The sequence below is a fragment of the Periplaneta americana genome, chromosome 6 (genome assembly GCF_040183065.1).
Source record: "Periplaneta americana isolate PAMFEO1 chromosome 6, P.americana_PAMFEO1_priV1, whole genome shotgun sequence".
Lineage (NCBI taxonomy): Eukaryota > Metazoa > Arthropoda > Insecta > Blattodea > Blattidae > Periplaneta > Periplaneta americana.
In genome coordinates this window covers 161,721,025-161,737,876 of record NC_091122.1, presented here as the reverse complement: position 1 = coordinate 161,737,876, position 16,852 = coordinate 161,721,025, and the positions used below count along the sequence as shown (strand labels likewise).

Genomic DNA, 16,852 nt, shown 5'->3' with positions numbered 1-16,852 from the left:
CGATATTAGCGATCCTAGTGGTGAGCAACTACCTAATGTTTGCATATTTACTACGTGTTGAGCTTCGAGATTGTATATACTAGACTGTGATAGTATATTTTGAAAGTAGTATATTTTTTAAATCTTAATATACAGCACGTACATTACACTATGAACAGCTGACTAAAGGTTAGCAGTCAGGGCAACGTACAAATTTCACCATCAGCTTCAATGTGAAGGAGTAAACATGATTCAGGTAGCCCTACTTGTAATATTTCGTGTTCAATTAGAATAATTTTTATTTCTTGAAGTTTCAATTGTTTCAAATGCGGTGATTTTTGCGTACAATTAACACTGCCTTTTGCGTATGATTTTTACTTGCATTGTAGAATTGTAGCAACATAGAAGGCAGTGGTTTTCATTACAACTCTAGAGCAGTTATTTGTAATATTTCAACATACTTATCTAGATTGGCAGCTCTGAATTCAGTGAAATCAACTTTCAATCGTGGCGGCCATTATCGCGCAAAAACATATATTCCCGCAAACATTTCGTTGTCTATTTTTGCAGAAACACAATACTAAAGAGAGAGAGAAAAAAGGTATGGCCTAAAATTTCGAGTAAAATGATTGTGGAATTGTCTAAACGTTTCTCATAAAACATGCTCTGGAAATATCCATGTTTACTAGTCTAGTTAATTTCATTTGCAAATCTTTCGTATATTTTCTGTATCGCGGACTTGTGAATTGTGACTAAGCATTTCTGCAACTGTCTCCTCTTACTTCACAGTAAGAGACTAAGCTTCTGGGTTACAGGATCTTGTCATTAATTACTGCTATAAAACTCAGAACTTTCAGCAACATAGCGTAACTTACGTTGCACAATTCCGCACAAAACACAAGCTCAAAAGTTATTTATGGTCGTTCATCGCCTCTACATAATTTAGAAAGCCAATAACTCTGAACGATACCGACACTTTATTTCGTTATATTTACATTTCTTACCATCGCAATAACAAAAATTACGAAATAAATTTAAAGTCAAGGCAGCTAGTTGAAAGCTTTCATGATTATCACATACTGACTTAGTTTCACCACACCAAAGAAGACGTCTGATTCACTGACTGAAACGGTGTCGCACCTGAAGAAGCAAACGTTCATAGCAACTTCAGGGGGTTCCCTTTGGTTCCTTGTGCGTTGGTCCAACATAGTACGGACTGAAAAAGCCGAGTTGAAGTCAGGTCTTTCATCTCACCATGAATTTCAGAAGGAAACGAGAAGTCTCACAGGAAGGACGAGACGTCTCACAGAACGGGAAGAGACGCGTCAAGGACGAGACACCTCACAGGACGGGACGAGACGTCTCACAGAACGGGAAGAGACGCGTCAAGGACGAGACGCCTCACAGGACGGGACGAGACGTCTCACAGAACGGGAAGAGACGCGTCAAGAACGAGACGCCTCACAGGAAAAGACGCGTCAAGGACGAGACGCCTCACAGGACGGGACGAGACGCGTCAATGACGAGACGCCTCACAGGACGGGACGAGACGTCTCACAGAACGGGACGAGACGTCTCACAGAACGGGAAGAGACGCGTCAAGGACGAGACGCCTCACAGGACGGGACGAGATGCCTCACAGAACAGGAAGAGACGCGTCAAGGACGAGACGCTTCACATGACGGGACGAGACGCCTCACAGAACGGTAAGAGACGCCTCACAGAACGGGAAGAGACGCGTCAAGGACGAGACGCTTCACAGGACGGGACGAGACGCCTCACGGCACGGGACGAGACGCCTCACAGGATGGGACGAGACGCCTCACAGGACGGGACGAGACGTCTCACAGAACGAGAAGAGACGCGTCAAGGACGAGACGCTTCACAGGACGGGACGAGACGCCTCACAGGACGGGACGAGACGCCTCACAGAACGAGAAGAGATGCGTCAAAGACGAGACGCCTCACAGGACGGGACGAGTCGCCTAAGTTCGTTTCATAGGGAGAGACGGAAGAATACTGTGCCTCTTATCACGAACCGGATTGTACACTAACGCACAGGTAAACAAAACTCAACGCGCCACCTCACTCAATCTGTACTCCGTTGCACTGTAACTTCACTTCATTCTTAAGTTGTCTCGGATCCTAAGCCTGATGACACTTTTACAATAATTTGAATTAGCAGGAAGCTATTATCACTCTTGCACATAGAAGTGGAAATGACCTATTTTGAATGGATTGGTAATTGCAAAACATACAGAGTTTGGAAATGTCCGTTTTTTGATACAAAAAGGCAATGAAAATATTGGCATTAGTAGGATATGGAATTATCCGGTTTTGATTGAAAACAATGATTTTACCATACTGTTTCTCATGGAAATGACCAAGTTACAGAGGTGTGAAAATTATTAGAATAATCTTAATTTTAAAGGTGTTTTAATAGTTCCTTCACAAATATTCATTGAATTGATGAATATTGGTATATAATATGACTATACTGATGTAGGATAGATTTACTACTAAAAATGCCGGAAAGCATTGTTGTACATTGGTATTTTTCTTATTTTACAATTGTTATGGGAATTCAGAAATTATTATATTATGTTGGCGGAATTGGAAACATAAAAAATTAATTAAGAAATGCTTTAAACAAATTGTTCTTTGCGTTTACATTGTTGTGAAGGTTCAAATGAACGTATACATCTGTTTTGTGCATTTAATTTTCTATGTTTCCAATTCCGCCAACATAATATAATAATTTCTGAATTCCCATAACAATTGTAAAATAAGAAAAATACCAATGTACAACAATGCTTTCCGGCATTGTTAGTAGTAAATATATCCTACATCAGTATAGTAATATATACCAATATTCATCAATTCAATTAATATTTGTGAAGAAACTATTAAAAAGCCTTTAAAATTAAGATTATTCTAATAATTTTCACACCTCTGTATAATAAAAACAGTAATACATTCAGAAAGATGCCTCTCTAAACATACCGAAACGGTAAAACATTCATTTTTTGTTTTCGGTGAAAATGACCGGTTTTTTTCGCAACCTTCACAGATCTCTTTTGTACCAAGATCTCAATTATATTGTGTCAGTAGGCCTATGGCTTTGGTGTATGAGGAACAGCATGGAAAAGTTTAGTTGGTTAGTACTTTGAGCTAAATTAATTCAAATCGCTGTAGGAAGTCATTATCCTCAGCTCCGGAAATGTCGAGTAAGGCAATCCTGCACGCGATATCGGTACGTTGCCGCTAGCTTACAGATATGAAAACTAGCGAAGGATAGCTTTTTGTTTTATGAAGGTAGCGAACGACGTAGTTCTGTAGTAACTAAGTTCGAATGCAAATTATGTATTACAATTGCCAAGTACAAAAAGTTAAATGTGTTACTGTCCCTGACGGCACCGCGTCTGACATGTACAGACGTACAGTACATGCATAGGCCTGCTGCACTGATGCGGGTGAATGTCGGAATCACAAATTGTTAATATTCACATAGTAACAATTACGAATACATCCATATAAGAAAGTTTCTCTTATCTTCTATTAACACTTCCATATTAAGACACTTTTAACGAATTTTATGCTCGACCATGCCGAAATGTAGTAATTATACACCTGGTAGCAGTCCTTTAATGCATGTCATTAAAGTACACCTACTCATTAAAGTACAGGTGTTCAGCCAATGACAACTCAGCTTACAGGTGTTCAGCAATGACAAGTCAGCTCTGTACCGTTATAAAACCGCAAGTATTGATTATTCTCGGATATGCAATCGAAAGAGAATTAGCGAAAAGTCACGGAGGCTGGAAATCCAATACTGTCGCAGAAGGTTATGTTCTGTTACAATAATAATTAGCGTTAATTGTAAATAATATTCAAATAAATTCAATTTGTCATCTCGTTTTTCAATGTCGAATTCAATAATCAAGGTTATATCAAGTTTAACGGGATTACACCAAGGTCAATGACATTATTGTTCCTCGGAAAAAATCAATACTTTCGCGTCTGCGCACATCTCACAATTCACGACCTAGAACAAGGTCACTTCCGATCTTGCGCTCTTTTTATAAACATCCATACTTGCGTCTTAATTACTATCATTATAGGCTCGTTGCATAATGTACTATTTTAAAACAAAATCGTTTATTATTATTTTCTGTCTTTTTTTTTATAAATTGTATTGTACTTAACATTTAAACGAATTTCCTCAGTCATTTTTGCGATGTTCTAATTTTTCAACTGCGCATTTACAGTAATAAACAACATCTCGTTTGAATCGACTATTATCGATCACCGATTACTATCTATAGCAGTGATATTCAATCTCTTTTGCTATTGTAGCCACAAAATAATTTTTTGTCCACCTTCGTGCTTCCAAATTGCATTGTAATTAAGTAAAAAGTAACAAAGGACTATGATTGATAAAATTACAAATGCAAAATATATTATTATTAATATTATTATTATTATTATTATTATTATTATTATTATATTATATTATATTATAATGGGCAGGGTATGTAGCACACATGGGCGAATCCAAAAATGCATATAGTGTTAGTTGGGAGGTTGGAGGGAAAAAGACTTTTGGGGAGACCGAGATGGGAGAATAGTATTAAAATGGATTTGAGGGAGGTAGGATATGATGATAGAGACTGGATTAATCTTGTTCAGGATAGGGACCAATGACGGACTTATGTGAGGGCGGCAATGAACCTCCGGGTTTCTTAAAAGCCAGTAAGTAAGTAAGTAAGTAAGTATTTTTATTATAATTATTATTATTACAATGGGAGAAGAGTTCGGGGCAGAAGAAGATATCAAATGATAGACGGCATTAAGATATGTGGATCATATGCGGAGACTAAGAGAAAGGCAGAAAATAGGAAAGATTGGAGAATGCTGGGTTTGCAGTGAAGGACCTGCCCATGAACATGTGTGTATATATGTATGTATGCATGCATGCATGTATGTATGCATGTATGCATGTATGCATGTATGTATGTGTGTAAAAATTAAATTATGGTTTATTTAACGACGCTTGCAATTGCAGAGGTTATATCAGCGTAGCCGGTGTGCCAGAATTTTGTCCCACAGGAGTTCTTTTACATGCCAGTAAATCTACTGACATGAGGCTGTCGCATTTAAACACACTTAAATGCCATCGACCTCGGCCGGGATCGAACCCGCAACCTCGAGCATAGAAGGACAGCGCTATACTAACTAGGCTACCGAGAGCGACTGTATGTATGTATGTATGTATGTATGTATGTATGTATGTATGTATATATGTAAACGATTCAGCCCAAGCTCGGAGACGATTTGAAGAAAAATGTTTTCAAGGAGTTCCAACACTTACAGCGACAATTACGAAATTTCTACATACAGGAAATGTACAGATAAAGAGCCCAGAAAACAGCTTGAGGACCTTGCGGAAATCTTCGTTATTTTCTGCTCTTGTAGGCTATAACAAAGCACGCTTCCAGAATACTAAAGATTTATATTTAAGTTACCAAGAACAGAAACTTATTTTTTTTATTCAGAATATTTTTCCCCACTGGTCGTAAAACAAAATACAACGTTAGCATACAAAAAAACATGATTACCTGTAGACAAAAGGGCCTATCTCTGCTAGTCTTGGCTTCTCTCCGTTGTTGAGGAAGGCGTCTGCATTGGTGACGTTGAATATGTACACCTTCGTAAGTCTGATAACGCCGGGTCTCTGCCAGTAATGGTAACTTATGGAGCCATTCATTAACCTGAGATTCTGAAACAAAACATTCATCACACAGATTACACAGAGCACGTACATATTACTAATTTGAATATAGCTAATTTTGATATCTAGAATTAATAAACGAATGAGAAAGTAGTTTCAGCTAGATGGGGCCACAGCACATTATGCTATAACAGTTCGTGAGAAATGAGATAACATGTTCGGTGTGCACTGGATTGGGCGAGGTGGACCTCAATCATGGCCTTCACGGTCACCAGATCTCACAACTGAAAATTTTTTCTATGGGGATATGTGAAAGAGCATAATGTAGATGAATTGAAACAAAGGATCACCAATATTATCCAACACATGAAAATCAACCCTTTTAAAAATGATAGAGGAATGTCAGGATCGCGTAAGACACTGTCTTCAAGTAAATGGAACACATTTTGAGCATTTGCGATAGTTCACTGTGCAGTTACACTGAGAATAATAATATTTACATGCAAATCTAGTCATATTTACCCGAGGGTAATGCAATGTAATATTGTTGTGCAGTACGTAGCATGTAACAAGTATGAGTGAATGCAGAAATGCATGTAGAGTGTTAGTTGGAAGACCTGAGGGAGGTCGAAACATAGATGGGAGGATAATATTAAAATGGATTTTGAGAGAGGTGGGATATGATGCTAGGGACTGGATTAATCTTGCTCAGGATAAGGACCGATGGTGGGCTTATGTGAGGGCGGGAATGAACCTCCGGATTCTGTAAAAGCCGTAAGTAAGTAAGTAGGCCTAAGTAAGTAATATTACTATGATGTACCGAAGTACTTATGATATTTCCGTGCAGAATTCTGCGTTATCATATGATAAAGGATGGGTGGAAAGGAAAAAAATTCTCTCCTGCACCGGGACTCGAACCCGGGTTTTCAGCTCTACGTGCTGACGCTTTATCCACTAAGCCACACCGGATTCCAGTTCCCTTGTCCATCCTAAGTAAGTAAGTTATCCCATGGTTGAATGTTATTACTAAACAATTTTGTCTAAAGAAAATAAATTTATTATGCTATATTTGCCATATAAAATAGCCTATTGTTTTCTCCATTTGACAAATGACTTCTATGTGTCTCCATTGAACACAGTAGGTTTATACTGTAAAGAGTTAACCTTAATTGATGGGGTATGCATAAAACCTTGCATGATCCCCTAGTAGAGAGGAAGAGAAGGCCTGATGGCCTTATCTCTACCAGGTTAAATAAATGAATAAATGAATAAATGAATAAATAAATAAATAAATAAATAAATAAATAAATAAATAAATAAATAAATAAATAAATAAATAAATAAATAAATAAATAAATAAAATAAATATTTCCTATTTCGGACAAAATACTTTCGTTATTTGGGCATAATTCTCCCCTTGCAGAGTATGATCCCTGCTGGATTTTTCTATATAATTTTAATGGCTGCGCTCATATGAGTTAATATACATTATTCATTATCTAGAATTTAAAACAGATACAATATTCACACAACAATTCTAGAAAACAAAATCTGAAACCAAAAATTAAAGATCAAAGAGGGGGGGGGGGAAAGTAAATAACATATATTTCCCGTGTCCCTTCGAGGCACTCTGAATCTTTTGGGTGTCTAATTAGTATGTCAACTCGAAACCAGGGAGACACTTGTTTCTCACCGATTATCTCTAATTTGTAGGAGAAAAAACTGGAAGATGGATTTAATTGCTTTCGCTTATCCCATTACAAGCATCCGGAAATGGGCGGCTGCCTGACTGGTATCTGTGACCCTACAAAGAATTCGGTGTGATAGCATGTGAACTCACTCATTTACAGTCATAGGTAAAAAGATTCTTCTGATAATTCCACGCAAACGTCTTTCAGCCAATTACAAGCTTATTGATATTCAACTGACAAATGAGAACCTTACTATACTGATAGTCAAAAGTATAACGCTAGAAACTAATATCTTACAGCATGTTATCCTATGTTAATTTGTTTCATTTCAAGGAGCCTTCTAGTCCTCTCGTCTCTTGTTTTCGATTCGTTTATTATTTCTCTCGAGGATTAGCACTAAACGCTAAGCAAACATGGCAAAAGAGAATAAGAGAACTTAACACCAAGAAATACTAACAGAAATAAGTAATTGCTGCGGGAATCAACTTACAGCGAACGCGGGATAACCTGCGATAGCCGAGAACATGCTAGATTTGCTGCTAGTGGGGCAAGGAAAAGGAAAGTTCATTGCCGCTTGAAGTAGGAGAAAGAGAAAAGAAAGTGGTGATGGTAGAGCAGAAGCGAGAAATACATATACCAAAGAAGAGGCAGAACTGTGGAAGAAGGAGAGGCAGAGCTGTGGAAGGAGAGGCAGAGCTGTGGAAGAAGGAGAGGCAGAGCTGTGAAAGAAGGAGAGGCAGAACTGTGGGAGAAGGAGAGGCAGAGCTGTGGAAGGAGAGGCAGAGCTGTGGAAGGAGAGGCAGAGCTGTGGAAGAAGAAGAGGCAGAGCTGTGGAAGAAGGAGAAGCAGAGCTGTGGAAGAAAGAGAGGCAGAGCTGTGGAAGAAGAGGCAGAGCTGTGGAAGAAAGAGAGGCAGAGCTATGGACGAAGGAGAGGCATAGCTGTGGAAGGAGAGGCAGAACTGTGGAAGAAGGAGAAGCAGAACTGTGGAAGAAGGAGAAGCAGAACTGTGGAAGAAGGAGAAGCAGAGCTGTGGAAGAAGGAGAGGCAGAGCTGTGGAAGAAGGAGAGGCAGAGCTGTGGAAGAAGGAGAGGCAGAGCTGTGGAAGAAGGAGAGGCAAAGCTGTGAAAGAAGGAGAGGCAGAACTGTGGGAGAAGGAGAGGCAGAGCTGTGGAAGGAGAGACAGAGCTGTGGAAGAAGAAGAGGCAGAGCTGTGGAAGAAGGAGAAGCAGAGCTGTGGAAGAAAGAGAGGCAGAGCTATGGACGAAGGAGAGGCATAGCTGTGGAAGGAGAGGCAGAACTGTGGAAGAAGGAGAAGCAGAGCTGTGGAAGAAGGAGAGGCAGAGCTGTGGAAGAAGGAGAGGCAGAGCTGTGGAAGAAGGAGAGGCAGAGCTGTGGAAGAAGGAGAGGCAGAGCTGTGGAAGAAGGAGAGGCAGAGCTGTGGAAGAAGAAGCAAAGCTGTGGAAGAAGGAGAGGCAGAGCTGTGAAAGAAGGAGAGGCAGAACTGTGGGAGAAGGAGAGGCAGAGCTGTGGAAGGAGAGGCAGAGCTGTGGAAGGAGAGGCAGAGCTGTGGAAGAAGAAGAGGCAGAGCTGTGGAAGAAGGAGAAGCAGAGCTGTGGAAGAAAGAGAGGCAGAGCTGTGGAAGAAGAGGCAGAGCTGTGGAAGAAAGAGAGGCAGAGCTATGGACGAAAGAGAGGCAGAGCTATGGACGAAGGAGAGGCATAGCTGTGGAAGGAGAGGCAGAACTGTGGAAGAAGGAGAAGCAGAACTGTGGAAGAAGGAGAAGCAGAACTGTGGAAGAAGGAGAAGCAGAGCTGTGGAAGAAGGAGAGGCAGAGCTGTGGAAGAAGGAGAGGCAGAGCTGTGGAAGAAGGAGAGGCAGAGCTGTGGAAGAAGGAGAGGCAGAGCTGTGGAAGAAGGAGAGGCAGAGCTGTGAAAGAAGGAGAGGCAGAACTGTGGGAGAAGGAGAGGCAGAGCTGTGGAAGGAGAGGCAGAACTGTGGAAGAAGAAGAGGCAGAGCTGTGGAAGAAGGAGAAGCAGAGCTGTGGAAGAAAGAGAGGCAGAGCTATGGACGAAGGAGAGGCATAGCTGTGGAAGGAGAGGCAGAACTGTGGAAGAAGGAGAAGCAGAGCTGTGGAAGAAGGAGAGGCAGAGCTGTGGAAGAAGGAGAGGCAGAGCTGTGGAAGAAGGAGAGGCAGAGCTGTGGAAGAAGGAGAGGCAGAGCTGTGGAAGAAGGAGAGGCAGAGCTGTGGAAGAAGGAGAGGCAGAGCTGTGGAAGAAGGAGAGGCAAAGCTGTGAAAGAAGGAGAGGCAGAACTGTGGGAGAAGGAGAGGCAGAGCTGTGGAAGGAGAGGCAGAGCTGTGGAAGAAGAAGAGGCAGAGCTGTGGAAGAAGGAGAAGCAGAGCTGTGGAAGAAAGAGAGGCAGAGCTATGGACGAAGGAGAGGCATAGCTGTGGAAGGAGAGGCAGAACTGTGGAAGAAGGAGAAGCAGCGCTGTGGAAGGAGAGGCAGAGCTGTGGAAGAAGGAGAGGCAGAGCTGTGGAAGAAGGAGAGGCAGAGCTGTGGAAGAAGGAGAGGCAGAGTTGTGGAAGGAGGAGAGGCAGAGCTGTGGAAGAAGGAGAGGCAGAACTGTGGAAGAAAGAGAGGCAGAGCTGTGGAAGAAGGAGAAACAGATCTGTGGAAGGAGAGGCAGAACCGTGGAAGGAGAGGCAGAACTGTGAAAGAAGGAGAGGCAGAGCTGTGGAAGGAGAGATAGAACTGTAGAAGAAGAGGCAGAACTGTAGAAGAAGAGGCAGAACTGTGGAAGAAGAGGCAGAACTGTGGAAGAAGAGGCAGAACTGTGGAAGAAGAGGCAGAACTGTGGAAGAAGGAGAGGCAGAGCTGTGGAAGCTGGAGAGACAGAGCTGTGGAAGATGAAGAGACAAAACTGTGGAAGAAGGAGAGGCAGAACTGTGGTAGAAGGAGAGACAGAACTGTGGAAGAAGAAGAAGAGGCAGAACTGTGGAAGAAGGAGAGGTAGAGCTGTGGAAGAAGGAGAGGTAGAGCTGTGCAACAAGGAGAGGTAGAGCTGTGGAAGCTGGAGAAGCAGAACTGTGGAATGAGAAACAGAACTGTGGAAGAAGGAGCGACAGAACTGTGGAAGGGGAGACAAAGCTGTGGAAGGAGAGCCAGAACTGTGGAAGGAGAGACGGAACTGTGGAAGAAGGAGATAGAGAACTGTGGAAGGAGAGACAGAACTGTGGAAAAAGGAGAGACAAAACTGTGAAAGAAGGAGAGGCAGAACTGTGGAAGAAGGAGAGGTGGAGCTGTGGAAGAAGGAGAGGTAGAGCTGTGGGAGCTGGAGAAGCAGAACTGTGGAATGAGAAACAGAACTGTGGAAGAGGGCGAGACAGAACTGTGGGAGAAGGAGAGAGAGAACTGTGGAAGGAGAGACAAAGCAGTGGAAGAAGGAGAGACAGAACTGTGGAAGAAGGAGAGGCAGAACTGTGGAAGAAGGAGAGGTGGAGCTATGGAAGAAGGAGAGGTAGAGCTGTGGGAGCTGGAGAAGCAGAACTGTGGAATGAGAAACAGAACTGTGAAAGAAGGCGAGACAGAACTGTGGGAGAAGGAGAGACAGAACTGTGGAAGGAGAGGCAGAGCAGTGGAAGAAGGAGAGACAGAACTGTGGAAGAAGGAGAGGCAGAACTGTGGAAGAAGGAGATACAGAACTGTGGAATGAGAAACAGAACTGTGGAAGGAGAGACTGAACTGTGGAAGGAGAGACAGAACTGTGGAAGAAGGAGAGACAGAACTGTGGAGCTAGGAGCGGCAGAACTGTGAAAGAAGGAGATACAGAACTAAAACAAAAAGTGGTATGGAACGAAATAATAGAAATAAAGTAAATAAATATAGAAACAATGAAGAGAAGAAAACGAAATTAAGGTTACATTAACGAAAATGTCAAGGCATATAAAATAAAAAATAAATAAATAAATAAAAAATAAATAAATTAACAAACAAACATAATACACAAACGTATTAGCGAGTAGATAGTGACAAGAAAATGAGAAAAGTTAATGAAAGAAGTTAAGTGAATAATAATTAAAAGAAACAGCAAAGGAAGTAAATAGAGATAAATAAAAAGGATAAAGGGAAAGCGAAATTGGAAATGTATAGCATGATGACGGTTAGTAACATGCACATGCTTTGTATTATTGGTGTGGAAAACAGAACAAACAACACTCTCATGACACTACACGGTGGATGCACGACCAAACATTGAATTTATACTCAATATAGGCCTACCCTCCGAAGATCGGCTTGTAGTAGTTGCCCTCCGAGAGAATCTTGAAACATTTAATCTTCCGCAACTTTCCTCTTGTCTTCAACTGTTATAACCATGGTCTGGAGTCGATAAAGCATTTATCAAAAACATATTGATACATTTACAAATGTTTCCTCGCAATAAAAGATTGCAGTAATATTCTGAATTTGAGAACTTCTAAAGTAATTGATTTATTTCCTTTGTGTGTAAAGCAGGCATAAAAAGGTGCATTGAAATGTTTCGTTACTTTGTATAATATAGAGACGGCTGGTAACTGAAAGACAAATATTTCTGAAGTAAAACATAGAAATTTCTGACTTAAAAGAAATGCCAAAAATAAACTGCTTTAAGGCAATTTAAAGCTCGAGTGGATAGTATAATATATTTCACTTACATGTTAAGTCATTTCATATAGGCAAATCATGCAACAAAATCTTAGATATCAACCAATCATGATCTTTTACATAGATAATTGTGGATTATACTACATCTTACTCAGCAATTATTTCATGTTCTCTAGGACAGGTTGGGTATAGAACAGCCTTTTTTAAGTTTAGAGATCCATAGCCTGCTACCATAATTATTACACTTTTACTACGTCATACTACTTTTGACCAATAAAACGGTACGGAACGATGTGTTTCAACCAATCATAGCTGCTTATTCTACAATTTTTATCACCTCCCTAGTATTTGTTTCTTTGTTTGCCAACATTGTATTTTCAATAATTTTACCTTTTAAAATAATTAATGTTCATTTAATCATCCTTAATTAAAAATTTTCTGTAATTTATCTTGTTTATTTTATTTACGTTATGTTATAGCTTCTGCTGTATAAGATTATGGATAGTCACGTATCAGAGATTGTTTAATATATATTAATAATTGAAGTGGAATGCAACTGTTTTAATAAAAATGAAACTGAATCAACAAATTCTTGACTAGTAATCGTCCATAGAGCTCAATGAAGATTGTATATTTGGCACAACTGGTAACAAGAGAACAGCTCATCATAACACACTACTGCCATCTAGCGGAATATTTGTAATGATGAAATGGTACAATAATACAATTTCAAGACAGTCTAGTAAGTCAATCAATATTTTGTTGTATCAATTCTTCTAATCTTTATATACTTCCTTCTAATCGTGTAATAGTCAATTAAATTCCACTCGAATTTTGATTTTCTGTATATAAATTAAAACGTCTAGTGAGATTACTGTAGGTACAATTTTCCAGTAACTTTTTTATATGTTAGCATTGTGACCTTCTACAATGATTCTATTACATTTAAAAGTGTGTTGGGTTCTTCTTACCATAATAATAACAATCTTAAGTTTACCTATTCTCAATTTACTCCATGGATGGGGAAATTAGGGTATAATGTATGCATATTATAGAAGCAAAACATGCTTTAAAGTCCTTATAAAATCAAATTATCCCAACCAACGATTAATGTATGTATCGTACAACAAAATACAAAGGTTAGGTAGGCATTTAAACATTTTAATTATACCTAACAAGAAAAAAAATCAGCCAATATTTAAGTTCTTGATGAGGCTTATTTTGTAAACTTAAATAACTACCATTAAAATCAGGGACAGAAAATACTTCTGATATTTATTTGTCTTTCATCAATCCGTAATTTGTGTACGTGCCATGATATGGAACGAAAACTAAGTTACCAATTAACCTGCAATTATACCCAAATTACCCCACGTTTTTAAATTGTAATTTACTAAAAACTATTAATAATTCATTAATACATTATTTTATTAAAACATTTTCTAAACATGTGTAATGTACACAGGCATGAATTTGGTTATTGTATCACAGCTGGTTCTCCAACAATATTGCTTTGAATGTGATATTAATTTCATACACTTCTAATAAAATAGTTTTTTTTACTAGGTAGTAACAGTGTGATCAACACAAATTGTTAACACACCATGATAAACAATTGTGAAATAATTTGCAGAGATATGTCTTATGATTGAACTTATATATATATATATATATATATATATATATATATATATATATATATATATATATATATATATATATATTTGTATTAAATTGTGAAATAGGCAATATAATATTAAATTTGCATGTGTTGAAGATTAGATAAAGTTTCATTCAATAAATTGTGATTTATACCTAGATTACCCCGACCTCCCCTATCAGGTGTAAAAAAAAACATATGTGCAGTGAAAAAAGCGCCAGATTCAAACAGTATGGCGTCTGAAAGATTTGGCCAAGTAACAAATGAGAAAATAACAGTTATTTTGGATGATTTATTACAACTCCAGAGCTATTTAACTTATATTTTGGTATGTTGACAGCCATAAGATCATAGCTGCAGGACTAATATTGTGAGGTTAAGATGTCATTTATTGTATTTGCAGTATTATGTTATTTTATGGGTTTCATTAGTCCTATTATTTAGTTTTATTCGTGAAATAGTCCTAACAAATACAACTCGTAGAGATCATATAAATTCCAGGGATCGGAACGCTTCCTATATCTGTATCGGAAATTTGTACCGACACTTGTCGCCAGCCTATTTTTAAATATTGTAAATGATGATTGAACAAGGAGGGGGAGGTGAAGAGTGTTGATGGAATGGAAGAGAAAAACGGGAGGACTCCGAAAAATCTTCTGTAACATCTGAATTGTTCACAACAAATTACATCAAAACCATAGCGGTAATCGAACTCAAGTCGCCTGAAATACCAGAGCGCTAGCATTGAGTCATAGACGCGGTAGACAACAGAAGACGTCGCACTAACAAACATCTGTGCTATAGGCAGGATTTGAACTAATAATCGAGCCCTGCCACAATGTTAAAAGACGCACGGCACGCTACGTAGTTAGAAAATCTGACCTATTCGTTTGCAGAGCTGTTGAAACTAATAGCCTATCCTTAACAAAAACTTTATACGCGGAGGGAGAAGTAATACAGAGTCGTTAAAGTGTTGATGACTGGGATATATTCGAGGAGAATACTGATGTATACTAAGAAACTATTAAAAACCTCAACTACATGCAATAGGTAGAACTTGCTTACCTTCAATATAAAGTAGTCCAGCCAGGGTATTGACGACAGGATAATTCCCATGGCTAATGTAAAGAGTCCAAATACTATCACAACTAGGCGCCCTGCAACAAGAAAGAAATATTTTATAGACTTCATTAATAATAATTATAATTTATTGGTGGAATTATAACATTATGTTAGCATTAATAATAATAATAATAATAATAATAATATTATTATTATTATTATTATTAATAAAATTAACAAGTCTGTAGCCGAAATTTTTCTGGTAATTTTCGATTTTCCACAATTAATTGGTCCTAACATATATAATTAACCAACCTGAAACCGAAAATCGCTTTTTTGAAATTTTTGTTTGTATGTCTGTCTGTCTGGGTGTTTGTTACCTTTTCACGCGATAATGGCTGAAGCGATTTATATGAAAATTGGAATAAAATTAAGTTCGCTGTAACTTAGAATTTAGGCTATATGACATTCAAAATACATTATTTAAAAGGGGGCCTGAATTAAATAAATCGAAATATCTCGCTTATTATTGATTTTTGTGAAATATATTACATAACAAAAGTTTCTTTAAAAATGATTTTCGATAAGTTTTATTCCGTGCAAAATTTTGATAGGACTGATATTTAATGAGATAAATGAGTTTTAAAATTAAAATAACTGCCATCTAAGGCCGTGTAATGAATTAAAAAACGACTTCGTCTATAAGGGGCCTTGGACAGTAACAATCGAAAGCCATGAAAGATAGCCTACAGAGAATGTTTCTGTGCTTGTATGAAGTAATATCGAAAGCTAAATTAACCGATTTGTATAATTAATGGTATTATTTCACCATTGGAAAGTATAGTTTCTCTAGATGGACATAATGCTATAATGTTATTACAGTAACTTCTGAGTGCTCTCTGGACCAAAATGACCGCATTTTAATTATTTAAATACAACTTAAATTAAGTAACATATTAAACGATTTATCCTTCTATGAAACACGAATGTTCCCTGGATCAAACGTTTTATTTTAATTATGTAATTACTTTATATTTATTTCTAACAGGTGAAGCGAAGCGCACGGGTACGGCTAGTAATAATAATAATAATAATAATAATAATAATAATAATAATAATTATTATTATTATTATTATTTTCTTAATAAAGCATTTAACAAGGGAGAAGACAATACAAGCTAAATGCAGAAATATGAACTATCATCTTAAATGTTGTTTATGAGATGATGAAAAAGAAAAACCACCACAACAGTTGAGCTAATGTGTGTAAGTACGACTATGTAGGGTAAACTAGGTAGTTATTGACCAGTATACGGTGATTGACCGCTTCCTTTTTTCAAGTATATTGTGAATAAACCACGATCGTGATTTCACTTTTTGCTGCATATACCTCTAGTAGCAACCCTTATTTGTGGTTAGTTGTCGCTGTTCATCCCACTGAGTTAGTGTCTGTTGTCTGAGAGGAAATCGATTGGAAATGCAACTGAACCTAAACAAGTTTAAGTAACTAGAGAAATTGCTAAGAATAATGCATCCAATAATTTATTTATTCTGCAAAGGATACATAAATTCTGGTGCTCGTTTTTACACTCACAGTGTGAGAAAAGGTATAAGGTTTCCGTCCACAGAATATTATTTTGTTAAAGTTTTTATATGACATAAAAATGCCCCGTGGTCAATCACTATAAAGTGAATGGCCGCAAACTACAGTGATTGGTCGTTCATAAATTATTTGTTAGAATAATGACCAATTTGCTCCAATTCTATATATGTTATCGGTTAAATGATGGGGATTTTTACAGGACTGATACTATATTATAATACCTAAGCCAGGTAAAGTGCATTATACAGGGGAAGCTTTACGAAAAGCTACAGAACCTGTCCGCAGTGGATTTGATTTAAATGAAGCTGCCAAGAAGTTTGGTGTCCTAAAAGCAACCTTAGCGTCCAGAAACAAATATCCCGTTGAAGGAAAAGTGTTCTTTGGTCCTCGTCCAGTGCTGGGTGAAGCCATTTGTAATAACATCAGAGAAATGACACACACTTGCTTCTGATAAGGCACAAAAGAGAAAAATGGAAGAAGA

At 38.3% G+C, this 16,852-nt stretch overlaps 1 protein-coding gene across 2 annotated transcripts in view; it reads right to left on the bottom strand.

The window, feature by feature from the left end:
• Positions 1-16,852, bottom strand: part of dsb (debris buster) — a 353,068-nt gene that overhangs the window by 65,109 nt on the left and 271,107 nt on the right. For both annotated transcript variants that reach the window (XM_069829468.1, XM_069829469.1), the window contains exons 3-4: positions 14,772-14,863; positions 5,598-5,758 (exon numbers count right to left, since the gene is read on the bottom strand). In XM_069829468.1, coding sequence (XP_069685569.1) covers positions 5,598-5,758; positions 14,772-14,863 — 253 coding nt within the window. The remainder of the gene's footprint in view (positions 1-5,597; positions 5,759-14,771; positions 14,864-16,852) is intronic.